The sequence below is a fragment of the Gorilla gorilla genome, chromosome 16, assembly GCF_029281585.2.
Source record: "Gorilla gorilla gorilla isolate KB3781 chromosome 16, NHGRI_mGorGor1-v2.1_pri, whole genome shotgun sequence".
NCBI lineage: Eukaryota > Metazoa > Chordata > Mammalia > Primates > Hominidae > Gorilla > Gorilla gorilla.
In genome coordinates this window covers 46064233-46088232 of record NC_073240.2, presented here as the reverse complement: position 1 = coordinate 46088232, position 24000 = coordinate 46064233, and the positions used below count along the sequence as shown (strand labels likewise).

General features: G+C 41.5%; 1 protein-coding gene across 1 annotated transcript; it reads right to left on the bottom strand.

Moving 5' to 3' along the window:
- Nucleotides 1-413: 413 nt before the first annotated feature.
- SLC28A2 (solute carrier family 28 member 2) lies at nt 414-23756 on the bottom strand. Its single transcript, XM_004056130.4, has 17 exons — nt 23652-23756; nt 23428-23516; nt 14897-14988; nt 13759-13942; nt 12980-13121; nt 12234-12347; nt 11836-11913; nt 11339-11419; nt 10841-10921; nt 9427-9552; nt 9211-9341; nt 8629-8797; nt 7474-7671; nt 6733-6814; nt 4575-4673; nt 4184-4295; nt 414-1540 (listed from the first exon to the last, which is right to left on the bottom strand). Exons 1-17 carry the CDS (start codon nt 23754-23756, stop codon nt 1423-1425), a joined length of 2001 nt encoding a protein of 666 aa, XP_004056178.3. The 3' UTR covers nt 414-1422.
- Between the last annotated feature and the right edge of the window lie 244 nt (nt 23757-24000).

Here is a 24000-nt window from a genome sequence, read left to right as displayed (position 1 = left end):
ACTTGGAGCAAATGTGGCTAGCACTAAAGCAGAATACTACAACAAAGTAATGGCCTTTAAGAAATGGATATTCCTTAGAAGTCTTCCTTAGTATACAGGAAGTATTTTTTGTTTACTATGTAATGTTGTTAAGAAGTTTGCAGATTTACAAATGTTTGACAACCAGAAAAATCTTATCATTACATATTCATATACATTTCAAAGGTAACAGTAATAGAAATCCAGCTCATCCACAATGCCAATAAATATAGCTTCTCCCCCGTCCCAGGCAAATTACATACTAAATCACATTTATAGCACACTGCATCACATAATTTTTAAGATGGCAACTAGAAGCATGATTTGTAAGACTTTTTTGACATAGTAATACTTATTTTTTCTTTTTTTTATTTATTTTATTTATTTTATTTTTTGGTGGGTGCTTCACTTTATTTTATTTTATGAAGTTTTTTCTTTTTTATTATTATTATACTTTAAGTTTTAGGGTAGATGTGCACAATATGCAGGTTAGTTACATATGTATACATGTGCCATGCTAGTGTGCTGCACCCATTAACTCGTCATTTAGCATTAGGTATATCTCCTAAAGCTATCCCTCCCCCCTCCCCTCACCCCACAACAGTCCCCAGAGTGATGTTCCCCTTCCTGTGTCCATGTGTTCTCATTGTTCAATTCCCATCTATGAGTGAGAACATGTGGTGTTTGGTTTTTTGTCCTTGCAATAGTTTACTGAGAATGATGATTTCCAATTTCATCCATGTCCCTGCAAAGGACATGAGCTCATCATTTTTTATGGCTGCATAGTATTCCATGGTGTATATGTGCCACATTTTCTTAATCCAGTCTATCATTGTTGGACAGTAATACTTATTTTTTCAAATAAAAGTTCAGGCAGGGCCCATGAGGAATGTCATTTTTTGGTTCAGCCAAATAATGGAAAAACAAAAGCTATTTTTCATTATTGGGATACAGCGAACCAAAATGAATCTTTTTTTTTTTTTGAGACAGAGTCTCGCTCTGTCCCCCAGGCTGGAGTGCAGTGGCGCGATCTTGGCTCGCTGCAAGCTCCGCCTCCCGGATTCACGCCATTCTCCTGCCTCAGCCTCGCGAGTAGCTGGGACTACAGTCGCCCGACACCACTCCCGGCTAATTTTTTGTATTTTTAGTAGAGACGGGGTTTCACCGTGTTAGCCAGGATGGTCTCGATCTCCTGACCTTGTGATCCGCCCGCCTCGGCCTCCCAAAGTGCTGGGATTACAGGCGTGAGCCACTGAGCCCGGCCCAAAATGAATCTCTTACATTTACTGTTACTTACTGTTAAACATCTTGGTGAGTGAGTTGTGGGCACCCTGAGTACATAAACACCTTTGCAATCACAAAGCTGTTAAGATCAAAACTGTTATGGAAATAGATCAAGCAGCCTTAGGCACAGACGGTATTGTTGTAGAATCCACAGCAGTTAGTAAGGGCCATAGCACTGAACTCCTTATCTTCCCAGGGACCAGAAAAAGAAGGAGGGTTGGTGCCATTCAGAGAAGTACTGCAGTGAGAAACCAGAGAGGTACATAAGGGGTCAGACAGGAACAAAGCAACAAAACATATCAATAAGTTATACTAAGCAGCTGAAAACAAAAACAAAAAACTGTAAATTGACCCATCAGCCATGACCAAATAGAACCCAATTATGTTTCTTTTCTCATTCATTCCCAAGATAATACTAGCAAGAAACCATAAACTATGTGTGTCTGCTCCTTTGCCCAACTCCTAACCATAGTCCATTTGGAAATTTCCAGATATCCCTGAGTCAAATGTATGGCTTATAATGATTTAGTATTGAATTGATTCTGAAAAGTAAGGTGGTATTCCAAGGCCACCTTCCTCTTGAAAACAGCTTACACTTAATTAGTATAAATTAGTTGGACAAAAACGTTGTCTTTCATATTGTAGATGCTAATGATCTTCAGTATGTGGCTTTAGAAAATCCACCAAAATGCCACAAGAACATAAGAATCAGGCAACATGATGAACGCCTGTGTCTACAAAAAGTAAAAATTAACCAGGCATGGTGACACATGCCTGGCCTGTGGTCCCAGCTACTCAGGAGGCTGAGGTAAAAGGATTGCTTGAGCCTGGGCCAAGATTGTGCCACTGCACCCCAGCCGGGGCAACAGAGTGAGCCTGTGTCTCAAAAAAAAAAGAAGAATCAAAACGATGCCAGAGCAATGATGAATCCAGCTCATACCTCATCTTTAATAGTGCATCAAAATAATTTTTTAAAAAATATGTTAGTTGCCTTCTCTGATGATAACCTCCAAACACAGGAGGGGCAACATTCATTCACTTGGCCCAGTAACCTTTTAAGCAGCCAGCACCTGAATATCTACCTATGTAGTGAACAGACCACTTAATAACTTCCAAATCTTTATTTGTTTGTTTGTTTGTTTGAGACAGGGTCTCACCCTGTCACCCAGACTGGACTGCAGTGATACGGATCACGGCTCACTACAGTCTCTAATTCCTAGGCTGAAGTGATCCTGCCACCTCAGCCTCCCCAGGTAGCTGGGACTACAGGCACACACCACCATGCCTGGCTAGTTTTGTTTTGTTTTGTTTTGTTTTGTTTTGTTTTGTTTTGTTTTAGTAGAGATGGGGTTTCGCCATGTTGCCCAGGCTGGTCTTGAACTCCTGAGCTCAAGCGATCCTCCTGCCTTGGCCTCCCAAAGTGCTGGGATTATAGATGTGAGCCACTGTGTCTAGCCCATAACTTTTAAATCTATCTCCAGCTCTGATTTCTCTCTTGAAGCCCAGACCTGAGGTGGCTTTTGAGTACCTTCACAGGGTGGTCCTGCAACTACCTCCAAGTTAACACATCAAAAACTGAATTAAGGCTGGGCATGATGGCTCAGGCTTGTAATCCCAGCATTTTGGGAAGCCAAGATGGGAGGATCCCTTGAGTCCAGGAGTTCAAGACCAGCCTGAGCAACATAGTGAGACCCCATCTCAATACAATAAATCAATAAATATAAAAAACAAAAACTGAATTAAGCCATAATCTCTCCCTTTTACTCCCATTCCTGAAACTAGTCCTCCTCTTCTGTGAATGAATGGCACTCCTTAGACCCACTTGCTTATGCCGGAAAAGAGACAGTCACTTGAGACTCCTTCCTCTTCTTCACCCCACCTCTTCCTCCTATCTAGCCAATGATCAATCCTATTGATTCTACTGGATCTAGTATATCTCCAACCTCACAACCACTTAGTATCAATTCTTACCATCTCTCACTAGGACTATTACAGCAGGGTGTTTGTTGGTCTCCTTGCCATTCAAATGGCTACCAAAATGATATTTTGAAACAGCATAGTTGATCATGCCACTGTTCAGAATTCGGCAGGTCAAAACCTAAATTCTTTAGTATTTCATACAAGGCTTCTTATGATCTCTCAGCCTTTTTTCCCACAACTCCCTTCACTCACGCATATATCACCACCAATACACACACACCTTTTGATTTGAAGGCACCAAACATTCTAGTTCCTCAAATCTTTGCTTTTGTGTGTTCCAAAACTAGTTCTTTTAGCTTAATGACATATCCTCTTCTTTTCATATTCTAGATTTTGGTAAACAAGTTCATTTTTACACTACCTGAACTCATCATGATTTTATAAATTCAACTTTATCCTCTCTCAGTTTTCTTCATTTCTGTCTGAAGAAGCCTATAATATTTTAGCCACTTATAACCATTGCTAAGTCTACCTATAACCTATCTGTATTCCAATCACAATAAGTAATTTCTTTTTTTTAATTAATATAAAATAGAGACAGGGTCTCGCTATGTTGCCCAGGCTTGTCTCGAACTCCTGGGCTCAAGCCATCCTCCCGCTTCGGCCTCCCAAAGTGTGGGATTGTGGGTGTGAGCCAGCCAGTAGAGTAATCTCTTATCAGGGAAACCATTTTTCTTCTTCCTTTGCTGCTCTACTTCTCAGTAGCCCACTAACACAGGTAGACCCTGTCGCTGGAGCATACTAAGCTAATAATGAAGATGCACCCAATAAGAGAAAAGAACACTGATCTAGGCCATTACCAATACTCACAGCCCTTATACACTCTATGCAACCTCAACAGCATTACCGTGGAGACCTGAGGGCCGTGTGTGAGAGAAGGGAATGGGGTCCTGGTGCTTACCTCTGAAAGAGCCCTCTGCAGCACATGTAGGTCTCATAGGTTCTATTGGTGAAACTTGTGTTTGGGAAGGAGACACAGTCAGCTTCAGCTCCCCTGGGGACATAGAGGATTCCTGGATAAAGGAGACAGAGGTACTAAGGGGAAGATCTGACACATGCTTCTCAAGGCTCTTTATTCTTTTGGCACGAATTGTGGACACTCTTGATTAGGTGCCTTTGCCATGTATCTGTGGAATGGATGGGTAAATCAATATTCTGAAAGACAGCCTGTCATGATCTAGGGAAGTAATCTCTGTTGCCCCTGTACTCAAGGACAATTCTACCTTCCTCATATTATTCCTCCAACCATCACCCTCATGCAGCAGTATCTCCATCAGAGCTGAGGCACCTACCTGCCATACAGGCACTGATAAGGGATACACAGGCCCCTGTGAAGAGGGCCCTGACCACAACCTTGGAAAAGTCACTCTTCCGGTGAGGTACTATTGATGCTGCAGACAATAAAATAAAATAACTTCAGCTTTTCCCCACCAAGGCAATCAGGTATATCCCATGAGCCCCCACTTAGAAGAACGCAGAGAAACAAAACACAGCTGATGAAGAGCATCCTTATTAACATCCACCTGAGACTGGCCAGTGTTGCCCTAAGAAGTGTGTGTATACATTAGTCCTGAGGGATCACTAACTTAGACTTTCCTCAGATCAAGTATTGAGTGTCTGACTCTCACTTTAATGGTTCTGTGAACATACCCAAGATGTATCTGGATAAAGCAAGGCTCTGGGTTTCTCCAGACAGGTACAAATGCCTGGCGTTCACTGCTTGAGATATGCACTCTTAAGCCTGGACCAGAATTAGATGGACTATTTTGAGACAGAGGGCTAAGGAAAGCAACACTCATTGTGTGGCCTAAGACTTAGCCACACAATGCATATCCCACTGCTAGATGGCAGTCTCATAATCAGACAGTAATCAGGCATCAAGACTAGAACAATACAGTCAGGTGTTTAACAGAAGGGGAAAAGGTAAACTGAAAGGGAATTATTTCACCTTTCAATTAAATTGGCTACCAAGTACATGAATTAAATGACTCTACCCCAGAATATAATTGCCTTTAAAAAGGGACACACTGAGCTATATTTCTTATTATAATCTACTCCTTCTAAGATTCCTTCCTTCCTTCCTTCCTTCCTTTCTTCCTTCCTTCCTTCCTTCCTTCCTTCCTTCCTTCCTTCCTTCCTTCCTTCCTTCCTTTTCTTCTTTTTTTCTTTCTACAGGACCTCCCCATGTCACCCATGCTGGAGTGCAGTGGTGCAATCACAGCTTACTGGAGCCTTGATCTGAGTTCAAGCAATCCTCCCACCTCAGCCTCCCGAGTAGCTAGGACTACAGGCATATGTGCAAATATGCCCAGCTAACTTTCAAATTCTTCGCAGAGACAGAATCTCACCATGTTGCCCCAGGCTGCTCTCAAACTCCTATAGCAAGCAATCTTCCTGCCTTGGCCCAAAGTGTTGGGATTACAGGCATGAGCCACCACATCCAGCCTAAGATCCATTTCTAACTTGGATCTTCCAAACTTGGGATCTGCTAGTCACCCCTGTGCCCCTGCACTCAAGGACAATTCCACTTTCCTCATATTATTCCTCCAACAATCACCCCCATGCAGCAGTATCTCCAACAGTCTAAATATATCTGTGTCTGCTTCAAAGACCCACTCCTTTAACATTTGGTACTTGCAAATTTAAATCCAACACTTTACACCACTCTCTCTTACTGTCTATCTGCCTTATGTGCCTGCTGCTTTTATTTGTTTTAATTCTTTGTGTTTCCATGAGGATGACTAGTGAGCAGCCTAATTTCAAAAAGTGTCTTCACTACTGAATAAAATACAAGACCAGGTGCGGTGGCTCACGCCTGTTATCCCAACATTTTGGGAGGCCAAGGCAGCAGATCACTTGAGGCCAGGAATTCAAGACCAGCTTGGCCAACATGGTGAAACCCCGTCTCTTCTAAAAATACAAAAAAAAAAAAAAAAATTAATGGGCATAGTGGCACACACTTGTAATCCCAGCTCGGGAGACTGAGGCATGAGAATCACTTAAACCCAGGAGGTGGAGGTTTAAGTGAGCTGAGATCACACCACTGCACTCCAGCCTGTGCAACAGAGTGAGACTCTGTTTCAAAAAAAATTAAATAAATAAATAAATAAATATCTTTATTTATATATGCACTACTCCAATTTAATGGCAAAATTGAAATAATATCATTATATTTTCTTCCTCATAGAGAAAATTAAAATAAAATTAGTTTTTGGGGCCTCCAATCCAAAGGAAAAAAAAGTAACTGAAGTTGAGATTATAAAGGGCTCTATGCATAGCCAGGTGGGCATGACTGCGTTAGGTCCAAGTTAACTGCAGCCTAAGAAATGGGCCCATTTCACAATGGCTTCTCTATCTGATCCCAACTTGTACTGAAGCACCAGGACTGCCCACTACAGAAGCTGGGATCTGGCTGTCTTACTGGGGAGCTGGGAAAATGGATGAACTCACTCAAGCCTCCAAGTGTGATTCCTATGGAACTAAGATTGGCAAATCCACAGAGTGAAAATGTTGTAATGATTTCAGCTCTCACCTAGGGAAAACAAAAATAAATAAGCAAATAAATTCAGTCCCATGCATGCGGTCTTATAATCACAATAGAAGTTCCAGAGTACTGACAGCCCCCAATCTTTTCCATGGTTTCCCAAGGAACATGAAAGGATGCTCAGAAAACAGCTGTTCCCTGAGTTACTATAGGGATAATGATATGGAAACCACCATGGGCCTCATTGCCCAACGCTGTTCTTGTTGAAGGCTATGAATAACGAGAAGGCCTGGGAATGAGAAGGATTGCGAAGGAGGAGGAGAGAGGCAAAGGGAAAGAAGAAGAATATTAATTTGGAGCAATTTAAACTTATAAATGAAGAAGGGGACCTTAGACCATCAAAAGATAGTGTCTGCCCTGGACTGCCCCAGCTGTAAAGACCCAGCAATTACATTATAGAGAGAAGTTGGGTCACAGTTGGGGCAGTGGTGGGGGTGGCGGGGGGAAAATAGCATGCAGACCCATAATAGCTCAGGCGCTGCAGATGAGGCTGCTAGGTAGGCTGTTCTGCTTGCTTTGTAGTTAGGCCTGCGACCCCAGAAAGGCATCTGCAGGTCTGCAACAAACCTGTTTGGTACTTTCTATCTCCCCTCAGATAACCGTGGCTGAGACCTCACGGTGTTTATGCTTTTTGGATTGTCACTTACAGAAATCCACTGTTTCTCTCCCTCAATCCACTCCTCCACTCCAGAGAGACGTTTGTTCTTGTATTGAGACAGTTGCTGATAAGCCACAAACTCATTTATGAAGAACTTGATTCCCACCATCTCAGCCACCATTGGACAGTCTGTCCACTCTACACCCATCATGAAAACCATGGGCCTTAGGAGATAGGAGCAGATGACCTGAGTGAAAGAGAGATATCACAGGAAAAGGAAGGACTAATATAACAAAGGTCAGGTGCCAAGGACCTTCTCTGGAGCCTTGGCCCAATCTCCTCCACCCTTCTATTCATGCTCTCTCTTGGCTTACTGTGGGTCAGAAGGACATGCATGGTTTTTTTTATTATTATTATTGTACTTTAAGTCTTAGGGTACATGTGCACAATGTGCAGGTTAGTTACATATGTATACATGTGCCATGCTGGTGTGCTGCACCCATCAACTCGTCATTTAGCATTAGGTATATCTCCTAATGCCATCCCTCCCCCCTCCCCCTACCCCACAACAGTCCCCAGAGTATGATGTTCCCTTTCCTGTGTCCATGTGTTCCCATTGTTCAATTCCCACCTATGAGTGAGAACATGTGGTGTTTGGTTTTTTGTCCTTGCGATAGTTTACTGAGAATGATGATTTCCAATTTCATCCATGTCCCTACAAAGGACGTGAACTCATCATTTTTTATGGCTGCATAGTATTCCATGGTGTATATGTGCCACATTTTCTTAATCCAGTCTATCATTGTTGGACATTTGGATTGGTTCCAAGTCTTTGCTAATGTGAATAGTGCCGCAATAAACATATGTGTGCATGTGTCTTTATAGCAGCATGATTTATAGTCCTTTGGGTATATACCCAGTAATGGGATGACTGGGTCAAATGGTATTTCTAGTTCTAGATCCCCAAGGAATCACCACACTGACTTCCACAATGGTTGAACTAGTTTACAGTCCCATCAACAGTGTAAAAGTGTTCCTATTTCTCCACATCCTCTCCAGCACCTGTTGTTTCCTGACTTTTTAATGATTGCCATTCTAACTGGTGTGAGATGGTATCTCATTGTGGTTTTGATTTGGACATGCATGGTTGAAGGGCTACCTAACCACATCCCAGAGGGACAGCCCAACAAATGTAATCCTTTACCTGGAAAGTGAGCCCCTGTATGTCCACCAATTCCCCCAGCCAGGAGAGGGCAGCATTGATGAAGGCCAACACAGCCAAAAAGGCAATCAGGTTGGCTGCTACATTAGTAGCAAGGCCTATGGCATCTATGGCTCCGTTGCTGGCAGCTTCCAGGACATTCCTCTCCTTCCTGTGGTTATTGGGCAGAGGGCAAGAGTAGGGTGTCTACAGGAGTCTCAGCCCCTCAGAGAAGAGAAATCCCACTGTCCCTATCGTGCGGGAGGAGGGTGCAAGGCCAATGTAGAAGGTGACAGGGGTTCCTCAGTGACCCTATTAGTGGAAATTACTCTGAAGCAATATCGGATATAATTGTCATGTAATTGCATGGATGGCAAGGACAGAGGGTACTGGCATGCGGAAGCTAGTGCCAGGTGGGAGGGTTAAATGAAGAAAACCAGCATGATTAGCAAGCAGCAGAGATAGGCAAGAAGGAATATGGAATCACATTATTCCCCCTCAGGGAGACTTGAAGTCTCTGCCACCACAGTGCCACTCTTAACTACAGCTCACCATCTCCCAAAGTATATGCCTCCTTGGACTCACCCACGGGGCAGCTTTACCCCCTCCTCACTCTTGAACTTGGATTCCTCCACTTCCGGATACGCTAGCTTTGATAAGGCAAGAGCACAAGGGGCGGCCATCACAGAGGCAGAAATCAGGGATGATGCATCAACCTGTGAGGCGCCAGACTTAGGCATCAGTGTTTCTATCAAACCCAACTCACGTTCACCCAGGAGTGATCAAGCAGACTATGCCTACCCCAAAGGCTATGAAGGCTCCCAGCACAGTGCCAGAAATGGTGGCAAACCCTCCAGTCATCACCGCATGGATTTCAGAGAGTGTCATGTCCCCAAGGTAGGGACGGATGAGCAGAGGTGCCTCTGTCTACAAACACGGAGAAAACAGTCAGATTCCAAGAAGGTGTAACTCCCCATGCCAGAGTGCCCACCCCAGCCCCAGGGGCTGGACCCACTAGACACAAATCCATCCAGTGTGAGCACTGTTCAGTGAGCCACAGCTTCACTTAGTGAGCACAGAGCCCGGCTGTCAGGCCCATCCAGCTTCTGCCTTACTTCCTCTGGCACCCAATCATGTCCTGGCTGGCATAGTTCTCACCTGTTTCTATACATGCTTGTTTCATCTGTTGACATGTTAAAATGTTATAGAAGAGAAATGGTATATTTTGTTTGTATATTCTCAATGTCTAAAGCCACACACTTACTGAACTTATGGAATGCAGTGCACTTAATGAGAACATATTAGATGCTTAAACAGTACTCATTAAATGAAATACAAATAGATGATCCAAACCCCCTGTTTATGGATCAAAAGAAATAATGTTTGTGAAAATGTTATGAAATTATGAAGGGCCATCTTTGTAAGCCATATCCAGCACTGACCTAAGATAATGGTATCTATTATTTAACAAGTGCCAACTGTGTGCCTAGCACTGCACTAGATGCTAAGGACATTGATATAGGTAAGACAAAGTCCTTACTCTTAGAAGCTTATAGTCTCACATAGGAAACTAGGCTGATTATGGATAATTTCAGCAAAATGTGGAGTGCTATGGTAAAGTATCCAGAAGTACTCTGAGAACATTTCAGAAACAGCCTAGAGCCTTGGGAGAGAAAGACCTCAGTACTAACTCCCTGCGAATGTGACAAGTCATTGTCCCCAACATTGAGCTGATCAGTCAGTAGCACATATGGAGCACCTACTCCATACAGACGAATGTACCAAGCAAGTATTATGGGGAAGAGCCTGGGCGTTAGCGATGAGCAAGACAAGTGATTTCCTCCTTAGAGACCCTGGAAACCAAGTACTGCAGGGAGTCACAGGGAGAAACCAGAATGAGGATCAAACACCCTTCATAGCCTCCAAAAGGGGATATGAATTGGACCAGGACATTCCCTACATTCCTACGTAGGAAGTGTTCATTAGAAGTGGTGAAGGCTATCCCTCCAGATTAAGTATTACCAGGGAAGTATTATTAGGCGCAAAGGGTGAACGCAATGAGCAGAGTCTTCTTTGAGCTGCTGAGTTATCTCTCATCCAAGATTGGCTGCCCCACAGTCTTCATTTATTTGACTTTTCAGAAGGAAAGCATACTCTTGTGCCAAATTCTCAGTTCCTCAGAGGGAAGAAGACCAAAAGTCCTCAAGGTGCTTACCATACCCACAAAGATGTTTCCTGCCACAGCCAGGGTCTCTGTAGCAGTGGTGCCCATAGTGATTTGTAAAAACCAGGCGACCTAGAAGAATACAGAAACCTAAACCATTAATGTTAGCAGGAATCTTGGAGAACATCTCTCAAAACTCCTCCTCCTCCACTTTACCGTTAAGGAAACTGAGGCCTAGAGAAGTAGAGCAGCAAGCCCAGGGCCAAAAACCAACTTACAAACAGAGCCTTGACCAGAACTCAGGACTCGTTGCCTTTAGAACAAGTACATTAAAACTCAGTATCAAAGGCAGTCCAGCTCATCTTCTCTCTGCTCTGCCCTCAGCCTACCTAGGGCCTCAGCTGACAGTTTGCTATCAGGCATGCTTGAGAGGGCCTGCCTTTTCCCATTGTTTCTAACACTCTAGACCTTAGCTATGGGCATTTTTCCAAAGCTGACTGATGACAGGATGAAGGCCTGTCTCCTGACTGGTGTAAGAGAACGACTCACCTTCTGAACTACCCATTGCACAAGGCCCAGGTAGTAGAGAATGGACATCACACATCCAAAGAAAATGATGATTGGTAAGGCCTGTAATGAGAATGGTAGCAGGTGGTGAGATGTTACATTGCATACTCTGTGTTTTAGGCTTCTAAGTTAAGCTCTTAGCATTCCAAGGGTATCTCACACAGTGTAGGTATTCAGTACCTACACAAACTAGTTTAGGGATACATTTAAAATGTATTAAACCCATTGTCCCACCAGTACTAAACCACAAGCTGTTTTCTGACCCTTTTCCCCCAATTCTCATTTCATCTAATTTTATGATGGCAATGACCACAGGGAAGAAGATAGATGCCATTTCCTTTACTGATGGGGTTAAACCCTCTTCTTAGGGTCAAATTGGTATACAGGGGTGCTGATCTCTTGGACACACACTTTCATCCTCTGCTTTATTCCTCTACCCCTCCATAGACCATCATTCCTGCCCATAAAATAGGTATCACCTGAAAAGCAAAGACATCCTTGACCAATGTATCCCCAAAGACAAAACTGGAGCCGGCCACAGTGTAGTTCAGGAAAATCTGAAGGGAAAAAAAGAAAAAGACAGAGAATAAGAATGAAACCCAAAAGGACACACAGGAAGACGAGACCAGCCCCATGCGTCCTGAGGACCTACTGTTGCTACTGAGGTTGGCCTCCCTTTGACAGCCCAGGGGCAGGCTATGTCCCCATGAGCTCTTTATTCATATTCTTAGCTGTATCCTAGTACACTCTCTCCTTTCCCAACCAGATCTTCCACCACATCATTAACAAGATACAGCCTAATCTTCTCATGCTCCTTTCAAATCTCCTTTCTTTAGGGTTCTAAAAGAGAAAAGCCCTCGCATTTAATTTCTCATACCTGGACCTGCTCTCCCAGCCACTGAAATGCAGTATATCCAAGATCAGTTCTGATGACCAAGATCCCAAAGACAAATTGAAGACCTAGGCCCGAAAACACTGTCCTCCAGGACACCTAGGATCAATAAGAATATTATTCCAATGTGAGTTCTGCTAGTCCATTACCTGGTTGGAGTTTTAAACATGTACTCTGGGTGGAACCAACCTAGAATATTAACAGTAAGTCTAGGGTCTGATGGCATAGGGAGCAGGGGCAATGGTAGGGAGAAACAGGGCAGTAATATATAAAAAGCCACATATGTTCATAAGGTTTTTAAAAAATGTGTCTAGAGGTTAGATGACACTTATACACACATATATGCATGCATACATACAAATAAAAGTTTTATAAATCAATATTTTAACAGTACTATCTGCACTGTGAGCTGATTTTCTACTGTATTCTATTTTTCTCTCCTTCCTTATTTTTTTTCTTTTGTTCTTTCTTTAACACTCGCCTAGATTCACAAAATTGGTATCAAGATTCATTAATGGATCACAATTTACAGTTTGAAAATAAGTGGTCTAGCGCCTCTGAGAATTTTTTAAACTTATCTCAGAAACAAAATTATCAAAGAGGCAAATTCTAGGGGTTGTTACGAACTAGTTCTATGCCCTTGTAATTAACACTTGATGCATACGCTTTATGATTAGCACTTGGCCCTTGGCCATGTGTTGCTATACCCAACCCAAATACCCAAAACTCACTGCACTGTGGTGTTTGGAGCAGGCAAAGAAGATAAGGGTGAACATGCAGATTCCTGCGAAGGGGATCAGCTGCTCTGGCCTTTGGGCTGTGTCTAAAGCCAACCACAGTATAAGGCCAACCAAGGAGACTCCTGCAAACACCCTGAAGAAGGAATGCCAAGACCATGTCATCAACCCAGTGAATGAAAAACAAATAACTTACGGAGAGTCTGAAAGTTATTCTCTCACTCCTGGCCTGTGATCAAAGGCCATGCATGTGCCATTGTTAGAGCTGTGGCTGCTGTAGACGCCAGTTCAGAATATACACAACTGTAAGTTTTCTCTTTAAACTCTAAGGAATTTTAAAAGGCACCAGTGGGTGCAGGAAGTCTAGGAGACTAGAGAGAAAAAAGCATAAAAAGTATCAGGGAACTAAGGGAGACACCAATGACCACCAAATCAATTTGATCGCTTAATGTAGCTGCAGGGCTCTGTGTTCTGATTACTTCACTGAAGAGGAGTATGATTTTTCTCATTTCTGACACTGGCCCTGATGACAATCAGACTAAAACTCTTCTCTGAAACTAAACTCCTCCTGCCCCCCAGCAATGTTGAGACCCAAGGCTACAAGAATCTGGACTGAGGTCCTGTGCTCAGAGGCCTATTGTTATTTTTCTCTGCGCTTTGGTTCTGAAAAGCCTATGTGCAGGTCTGAGAGCCTGCTCAGTAACTATCAAAAGAGAAAAAAGGAAGTGGACTGGGATAAGCTGTGAGGCCAGGTATTGAGACTCTTATCTTACCATTTCATCCAAAGCCTCAGGCGGGAGTTTTCAAAGGGCTTCAGACATCTTGTTAATTTTTTGCCCAGGAGCTTTTTCAAAAACGAGTGAACCAGGACAAAGATCACCAAGCAGGTGATGACAAACAAGGCCAGTGCCCTCTGGAAATTCAAGATGCAAGCTGCCAGGAGATAGGCAGCATAGGCTAAAAAGAGAAGAAGCAGAGTAAGGATCAGCAAGGCAGTGCTTCCAATGGGCAATTGAAACTCCAGTCATGAATGCCTGGGACTTAGAGCAAGAATAACCCTCCAGAGACCTTGCCACCCAGCCCTACTGTCAGACGGAGCTGCACTTCTTGAGGCCAGGATAGATGTCTAACTGTCCTCTTCTTGAGGATTCCCAAGGACAGTCTGACTTAATGCAAAGACTGCGTATTTTCACTGGTCCCTAATGAAATCTCATTCCCTTCTATTTTATCTAATATCCTCTCTCTGTCCCTTGGAGTAGATTTGATCAGTGTTCACCATTAGACTCTTCAAAAGTCAGTCATCTCCCCTTGAAACTTTATTACCCCAGTCACTTTAACCTTGCCTCTGGAACAAACCATGTAAACAAAGCTACCACTGGGAAGTGCAGCCATGTGGACCTCATCCCATGGCTCTCTTACTCATCCCAAAATATAATTTTTGCTCCCACCATCCCAGGTGCCTCCTATTTTGACATTAAAGCCCCATATACCACTGACAGTATGTTTTAAACAGAGCTCTGCTGTCTTGTAAGAATATTTTATATCATTGATCTTACTAGTAAACCAGCAAATAAGTAAGGTATAATACAGGCTTCTGTCATCAAGGCTGTAAGAATCATGCACTCCACCAAATCAAGCCACTAAAAAAAGGATAAGCCCCCATTCTCTGAAATATTTTAAATCCATCAAATAGTACACTTTTGAAAAATAGTTTATTCTCAGATTTCACTTGTTCCTACAAGTGCAATTCAATACATTGTGGTTCACCTACAAGTAGTTAAGATTGATACATCAAATAGCTTTTTAGATCAGTTTTGAATAAAAATGCCTTCCACCTGGTAATCACCTTGACACAAGGCAAATTTCTAAAATAACTGTGTTTCTCACTTTCATGAATTCTCAATATCTCACCCAAACACAACAGGCCCAACAGGATCTTCTTGAACAAGCTGGCATGTGTTTTGCAGAAACTTCTTGCTTTGCTGAAAGGCCACCGACTCCTCCTAATAAGAACCCAAAAGTTAAGATACAAGAATTACTCCATCCCATTTCTATTAATTCAACTCTCAGAATTCAGATTACCTAACACAAGGCAGAATTAGCTCTTAGTCAATGAAGAATATTCTTCAGCCAGGAGGAAGTTAGGTAGTGTCCTGCAATGCCAAAAAGGGCAAATCAAACCTTGCTGGTGGGCAGCAGGTCAGAATACCCTACTCAGCCCGAACTAGCAATATCCTTGGTAGTCTCCTACCATAGAAGTGGGTACTGCTCATGTCAGGGGTCTACTACTTTCCTTTCCCATTCTGAAAAGACAGAGGATTGCTAAGCTTCCATATTCACAAGAGGGCCTATTCTTCTTAGAGGCAATTTGGCCATCCCTCCCTAAAAACCAAACAAGCCTATGGCCTTGAACAGTCAGCCAAATGTGCATTGACAGACACGAAGAAAAATGCTACCAACCTCAAGAATTGCTCTGGATGTGCAGGCCTGAGAGAAGAAGCCCAGCAAGTAGGGATATTCAAGTTTGATTTAACAAATATGTATATAGTGCTTTCTCTATGCTGAGCTCTTTCTAAGAACTTAGCAAATACTAACTCATTGACTCCTCTTAAGACCCCTGGAGCTGTTACTATTAGCATTCCCATTTTACAGATGTGGAAACTGAAAAACAGAGAAGTTAAATAACTTTCCCAAAGTCATACAGGCTGTAAGGAGCGAACACAGAATATACACTCTGGCTTCAGCATCTGAGCTCTTAACCATCACTCTATGCCACGTCTTCCCTAGATTCCAGGGTTGCCTGTCTTTGCCACTCCTAAGTATGCTCAGCATGCTGCAGCCATCTGAGCCAAAAGCTCTAATTTCCAAAATCTTGGAAGCTCCAGAGAAGGTGATCCCAGCAAGAAGGTCCCAGTCTGGCAGTCATGCTGAGGCAGGGCAGCTTAGCCAGGGTTAGGACCAGCCATTAACTCCTAATGCCCTGGCCATGGCTGCCCCTCCCATCTAACACACTCCCAGTTCCTAGTCTTCCTTTTCATTCCTGCCCCCATCCCCTCCTGCCCCTTCTGCAGGAAGCCCAACCCTGTGTTAGCTGAGCAGAGTGTGTACTATGAGATACAGGTAAGCTGAGAAAGGAGGAAACAATGCTTATCACCATCTGACTGGATCAACTCAAGATGATTCTTTAGGATCTCAAGAACTCTGCTTTGCTTTGCTTTGCTTTTCTTCTCTTTAAGAGACAAGGTCTCACTCTGTTGCCCAGGCTAGAGTGCAGTGGTATGGCGTGATCATGGCTCACTGCAACCTTGAACTCCCAGGCTCAAGTGACCCTCCTGCCTCAGCTTTCCAAGTAGCTAGGACTACAGGTGTGCACCACCACGCCCAGCTAATTTTCTTTTTTAAATTTTTGTAGAGATGAGGTCTTGCTATGTTCCCCAGGCTGGTCTCAAACTCCTGGGCTCAAGTGATCCTTCCTCATTTTTCCATGCTTAATAGAGAAAGTAGTGAGTAAAAGGGGCAGCATACCTGAGGACATCATTATCTTTGGAACATCATTTGCAAAGTATATCAAGGAATGAATTTAATTTCAATCCTGGCCTTCCCATGTGTGCCAGATATCTTTGGTGTGCTCCTCCAGCACCACTCTCCACTCCACTCTGTGCCCTGGGAATTGAACTCATGTAAACTACATCAATGTACTCCCATGTCCTCTGGCTTATCAGGTTGGGTTCTGCTACTGGGACCTCCACAGATGATCAGAGTGTATGAAAAGACAGGTCAGTGTGTTGAGGAGGTCTTTTTATCTGACTTTCCTGCCAGGTGCTCTTACATCTTATTCCTTCAGGCCTACGAATAGTAACTGCTCACTGCTTCAAGACTTTTGCTTCTTGCATTATCCTTTCTTATGGTGTCACCATACCTCATACATATCTTTGTAATGGTCTCTTTGTAAATAAATTCTCCTATAATTATCTTAATTTAAGTATGCCATCTGTTTCCTGTTGGGACCTAAACCGATGTACTAGATAAAGCTAGTTTAAAATTATATGCAGTCAAATGCCAGTTGAGTAAGCCTCCTGCAAAATAAGAGGCAGGCATGGACTAGTCCAAGAGTAGATATAAGTTGCATGCCTAGAAAAGATTTCTTCCATCACCTCCTGACCACAACTCACTTACCATATAGCACTTACCATATAGCATGATATTGTCATTTTTCTGTTTACCTGTCTTTCTTAGGTTTTGAGCATATCAGGGAAAGGAGCATTTCTGTTTTTATCTTTGTATTCTTGGTGCCTAAATTAGTACCTAGCCCATACTATTATTGCTTTAGGTCGCTAACAAGTGCCCGGCCCATAATAGATGTTCAATAAGTGTTTGCTGAATAAAAGAATAGGTAGATAGATAAACTCACAAAAATGATTTGCCTATATACTTGTGACAGATAGCTAGAAAGTATGAAAGTATCATTTACAGTGGTAGCAACATCATTCAGGGTATTAATTTTGTACTTCTTTTTAAAATTGACAAAAATTGGCTGGGTGCAGTGGCTCACACCTGTAATCCTAGCACTTTGGGAGGCCAAGGAGGGAGGATCACTTGAGCCCAATAGTTCAAGATTAGCATGGGCAATATTGTGAGACCCCATCTCTAAAAAAATTTTAAAATAAAATTGACAAAAATTGTATATGTTTATGGTGTACAACATGATGCCTTAAAATAGATATAAATTGTGGAATGGCTACATCAAGCTAATTAACACATGCATTACCTTACATACCAGTTTTTTTAATGGCAAGTGCTTAAAATGTACTCTTGTTTGTATTTCATCATTTATAAAATGTACTACTATTTTTATACACTAAGAAAGAAAAACACTGCCAATTAAAGACCTGAACAGGCACTTCACAAAAGAGAATATTCAGTGGCCAGAAAAAGCTGAAAAGATGCACAAGTTCCTTAGACATTAGGGAAATACAAAGCAAAGCTACAATGTGATAATACTACACACATACAATGGAGACAATGAAAAAAGACATGCTCTCATAACACTGCCAGGGGAGTGAAATTTGGTAAAAATATGTTTAGCATCTGTTAAAGCTACATAAACCTACACATACGCTATAGCATGGCAATTCCACTCCAAAGTATATACCCAATAGAAAGGTGTATTTATCTTTACTAAAAGACATGCACAAAAATGTTCATAGCTGCACTATGATAGCAAAAGCATAGAAACTACTAAAATTCAGACCCACAGTAAAATGAGCAGATAAACTGTGGTAGATTCTTACAATGAAATACTATACAGCAATTAAAAATGTACAAAGTACAATATATGCAATAATATGGAAGAATCTCCAAAACACAATGTAAAGCAAAAGAAGCAAAAGTATATATATGGTATATTTTCATTTAAAGTATAAATTAGACTTCCCATATAAAGTCCAAACACAGGCAAAATTAATCTATGATGCTAAAAGTCAGGATAATGATTACCCTTAGAGAGGCTGACTAAAAGGAAACATAAAATGGTTCTTGGGTACGGATAATGTTTTGGTTCTTCATCTGGTCGATGGTCATATGGGTGTATTCACTTTGTGAAAATTCATTAAAGCTTATGTTTATTTTTCTGTATGCATGCTATGCTTTATTAAACATTACACTAAAAAGGCAAAGGCATGCAGTCCCAAAAACATAAATTAATAATAATAAAATAAAATTTGACAAAAAAATATATAGTATATATATTTTTGAGACGGAGTCTCACTGTTGCCCAGGCTGGAGTGCAATGACATGATCTTGGCTCATTGCAACCTCCGCCTCCCAGGTTCAAGAAATTCTCCTGCCTCAGCCTCCCGAGTAGCTAGGAGAACAGGTGCCCACCACCATGCCCACATATTTTTGTATTTTTAGTAGAGACTAGGTTTCACCATGTTGGCCAGGATGGTCTCAAACTCCTGACCTCAAGTGATCTGCCTGCCTTGGCCTCCCAAAATGCTGGGATTACAGGCATGAGCCACCATGCCCAGCCCCAAGGAATATTTTTTAAAGGAAAAACTAATGCAAATACATGAGCCATCAAGTTTTAATGTACATTGTAAACAATGATATCGTGTTAAGTACTCAGAACTGTGTCAGTGAAACAAAAGATTTAAAAATAAATCCAAATCATCACATTAACTTAATAAAGTCGAAGCAACATCAGAATAGAGAAAGAACTCACAATTTAATAACTTGCTAGAAAAGTGGGTATCGGTATGGAAAAGCATCAGCTTAAAGCTACATGTCAGATTACTCCCTACAAAGCATCCCAGATCATCAGAGTTAATCAAACAAAAGAACAAGAAGAAAAAGAAATAAATACTTAAAAATCAATACAGAAACAAAACAGAATTGAAAAATGTACACATGAAGAAATTACAAAGTCTATTATCTAGATTATATACATAACTTATTAACATGTATTTATTGAATTTTGAATGTTATGGCATTTTAAGTATAAACTGTGGGTAAAGCATTGTTTCCAGTGTTATAGGAGACAAAAGGATGAAATAGACATTGATCTTGCCCTCAACGTATTTACAGTCCAGTATAGGGGATATAATATACATGTAAGTCTATAACAGAATGTCAAAAGCTTAAAGTGTTATAAGAGAGGGTCAGATAGAATGTTATGGAAGTTTGGAGAAAGAAGGGACCTTTTAGTACTGGGGCCGGTGAGGTTGAGGTGAGGAGAGGCAGCATCAGGGAAAGTTTCATGGACATGATTGCTCTTGAGTCGAGCCTTAAAATATGTGTTGTATTTGGGCACAAAGACAAAAAATGAAGACAGTACACTCATAAGCAATGATGTAATGACATGCATGACATGGAGGCAGGAAATTGGGGACTACATATAAGGAACAGTTGACAGTTGACTTTCACTAGAGCATAGGGTGGCATTAGAAAGGGAATTGCAAGAGTTAATGTTGGAAAGTCAAGTTGGATACAGATCCTGGTTGTGGGGAAGAGGTTTTGGGGAAAATTGAATACCAGGCTGTGGAGTTTGGCTTTGTTCAGGAGCAACTGGAGAGCTACAGAGGTTTGTGATATAAGGGAGTTCAGACATACTTTAGGTAGTTTTGGTAGAAGCTATATAGGATAGATTGGCAGGAGGTGGGGAGAACTGGAAACAAGAAATCTATGTGGGTTCTATTAGAGTTGGTCAGGAGAAAGGAAATGAGGTTCAAAATCCAGAACTTACTTTAGTTGATAAAGAAAAGTAGGCTGGCCACAGTGGTTCACGCCTATAATCCCAGCACGTTGGGAGGCCGAGGTGGGCAGATCACCTGAGGTCAGGAGTTCAAGACCAGCCTGGCCAACATGGTGAAACACCATCTCTACTAAAAATACAAAAAAAAAAATTAGCTGGGTGTGGCAGCACGTGTAATCCCAGCTACTCGGGAGGCTGAGACAGGAGAATCGCTTGAACCTAGGAGGTGGAGGTTGCAGTGATCACACCACTGAACTCCAGCCTGGATGACAGAGTGAGACTCCGTTTCCAAAAAAAAAGAAAAGAAAATCACACGTAGAAATGTGGAAAGTAAGGCAAATGGAGGAAAATGTGTAGCTTTACAAAAATTTAAAGAAATGCAAGTTAAGGTCAGGCACATGGCTCACACCTGTAATCTCAGCACTTTGGGAGGCTGAGACATGAGGATTGTTTGGGCCCAGGAATTCAAGACCAGCCTGGGTAATGAAGTAAGACCTCATTTCTCAAAAAATAAAAATAAATGCAAGTTAGAACTTTAAGGCATGATTTTATATCTATGTAACTAGTTAACATGGTTTATATGAGAAAATATAAGGTCGATGAGACTTGAAGGGAACTGGACATGTTATATATCAGAGCAGTTTAAGGTGCCAACAACAGTCTGGCAAAAAAATAATACCAAGATCCTTTCAGCTAAGTACTAATATTATTCTTGTTTTACAGGGTGAAAACTGAGGTTTAGAGAGGGTAAATAACTTGCCCAAAATCTGGTAAGTGCTAGAGTCAGTGGTGCAGGGGAAGCTGGCCTGCGCTGGCTTGAGAGAAGTGATTGTTACATTTTCAGGAATTGTGCAAGCCATTACTAAAAATTAAAACTATATAAACGTATAATTAAATTACATTAAAGACAAAGGTAATAAATACTAAAAACTCATCATTTTCTAATTATTTTGCTACATTTTTCTGTTATGTGAGCTCATGAAGTTATTCATGTCTGCTGTATGTGTATGGTGGAAATTTTATATAATGATACATCTCTTCCCAACTCCTTGTTCAAGTAACCCTTTGGTTACTTGAAATCAGCCATGTTGAGAGTTTTTACATTACAGGCGAATACTATAAATAAGGTCTTAATTTATTATTTCATCTAGACTAAAGATTAGCAAGCTGTGGTCTGTGGGCCAAGTTCATCTCACCTTCTTTTTAAAAATTAAGTTTTATCAAAACACAGCCATGCTTATTTGTTTGGTATCACCTGTGGCTGCTTTCCTACGAAAATGGTAGAGTTTAATAATTGCAACAGAGACCACATCAACCACAAAACCAATAATATTTACTACCTTATCTTTTACAGGAAAAGTTTGCCAACCCCTGGTCTTACTCCTCATTAAGGTGAGCAAAAATATTAACCAACATTCATTGCAAAACTACATGTGGAGAGCCGGTTCTTTCTTCTTTTTTTTTTTTTCAAGATGGTCTCAATCTGTCCCCTAGGCTGGAGTACAGTGGCACGATCATGGCTCACTGCAGCCTTAACCTCCTGGGCTCAAGTGATCCTCCCACCTCGGCCTCCTGGAATAGCTGGGACTACAGGCACGCACCACCATGCCCTGCTAATTTTTAAAAATTTTTGTAGAGGCAGGTCTCACTATGTTGCTCAGGCTGGTCTTGAATTCCTGGGCTCAAGTGATCCTCTCACCTCAGCCTCACGAAGTGCTGGGATTACAGGCATGAGCCACTAGCCCGGTGGAGAGTCAATTCTTAAACATTTACTAGCATACCACTGTTCAAATATAGACCCAAGCAGTGTGACTCACATGATTAATGACCACACTGCTAAGTAAAATATGAAATATCATGTAAGCATGAAAAACTTACAAAGAGTTTACTGTCAATTCAGTATATATAAAACATGATAATATAAAAATTTTTAGAGAGAAGCAAATTGTGAATAAAACAATTAAAAATTTTAAGTCACTGAGGTAACTTTCAAAAATAAAGAGAAGAAAACATAAAAATAACCTTTTGTTTGGAAGCTGCTCTGAATCATCTCCATATATAGTCATGTGTTACTTAACAACAGGGATACATTCTGATAAATTCAACATTAGTCAATTTCATAATTATGCGAACATCTTAGAGTGTGCTTATGCAAACCTAGATGGTATAGCTTATGACACATCCAAGCTATATGGTGGATCCTATTATTCTTAGGCTGCAAATCTGTTCAGCATGTTTCTGTACTTGATACTGTAGGCAACTATAGCACAATGGTAAGTATTTGTGTATCTAAACATATCTAAACATAGAAAAGGTACAGTAAAAATACAGTATTATAATTTTATGGGACCACCATTGTGTAATGATATACACCGTTGATATACATGATTATACACCATTGTATAATGCGGTCCATCATTGACTGAAACATCAGTATGTAGCTCATGACCGTATTCCCTTTAGAAGCTATCCAATGTCCTCTTCTCAGCTTTTAGTGTATGACTTCTGCACTTTTTTATAAATACCCACTCTTTTCCAGACCATGGAACATTGCTTCTTTCCATATGATCTATTTTACTCAAACAATTTTCTTTGACATTACTTCTGGGACCAGATCCACGAACAAATTCAAAGATTTTTCTCACTCCTCCTTCCTAGACCCCTGTTCACATAGCACTGTGGAATGTACCTTCTTCATTCTTGAGACTCTTCTCTTTTGACTTCTAAGATCTTTTTTACTGTCTTTATTATCCTTATAATAAGTCCTTCTTGTGTTTTCTCCCCAGGTTTCCCTTCCTCTCCACCATTCCCAAATCTGAGTATTCCAGAAGAGCTACTGTTTTTTTAATGATATGGTAAATTAATTTCTAAAGGGATTAAAATGAATACCTACCTGTTGTTATGAAAATAAATGTATAACATAAAGCAATCTGCAAAAGAGTAAGTATACACTCAAAATCTGTTAGCCATTATTACCATTGTTATTATTTTTATTTTCAGTCCAACCAACACTGATACTGCTGAACTCCTGTTGTTTATGGCACATGTTTAAGTTAATTAATTATGTAAGATACATATATATATGTACACATGGTAAGGTGGAGCGGTTGTGATAATACCACAAGCTGCCTGAAGGGGCAGCCCACCCTAGATCCTTTCCTAACTGAACAAGATTCCAAAACACCAGTACCTCTGGTAAGTGGAAGGGCCCAGTCCATCCCCCAGGCTGTGTCCTTGTGCGTCAGTCCTCTTGCTTCCCTCAGGCTCTACTTCTTTTTCCTACAAGCACAGGGAGCATTGGGATCAGTCATGGAGCCCTGCCAGGGATGATGGGGATTGAGAGCAGCCAAATACCCTACAGGAGGCCATGCAGCAGCCCACAGCTCTGCAGAGAGAAACTAAACTGGTGATTACCATGAGCTCCAGCCCCGGGTTCACTGTGCCAGTCTCCACTGTGGACAGAGCAATGGACTTGCTTTCTTCCACTTCCTTCCACTTGCTTCCACTTGCTTTCTCCATCTCCTGTTCTCCTCAACTGAAAAACAAATTCAGGGCCAAGCCTGAAAGATTGGTCATTCTGTCCTGTGGGGATGGGGAGAATTTTTAGGACCAGTTACCCATGGAAAACGCAAAACTAAAAGTCTTTGAAGGCTTAGTTGATTTCTTTAAGAACTGAGAATTGAGAAGATTGGATGTGTAATTTTTATATAATAAATAATGAAAAATAAAATCCTATTTCCTCTTGTGAATAGCTAAAGAAGGG

Excerpts from the sequence above, each read along its gene's own strand:
- SLC28A2 (XM_004056130.4), bottom strand. The coding sequence starts at position 23,756 with ATGGAGAAAGCAAGTGGAAGCAAGTGGAAGGAAGTGGAAGAAAGCAAG. Across the intron at positions 13,122-13,758 it reads CTGAGGCTTTGGATGAAATG|GGTGTTTGCAGGAGTCTCCT; the intron begins GTAAGATAAGAG and ends TTCCTTCTTCAG. Across the intron at positions 11,914-12,233 it reads GGCTGGGAGAGCAGGTCCAG|ATTTTCCTGAACTACACTGT; the intron begins GTATGAGAAATT and ends TTTTCCCTTCAG.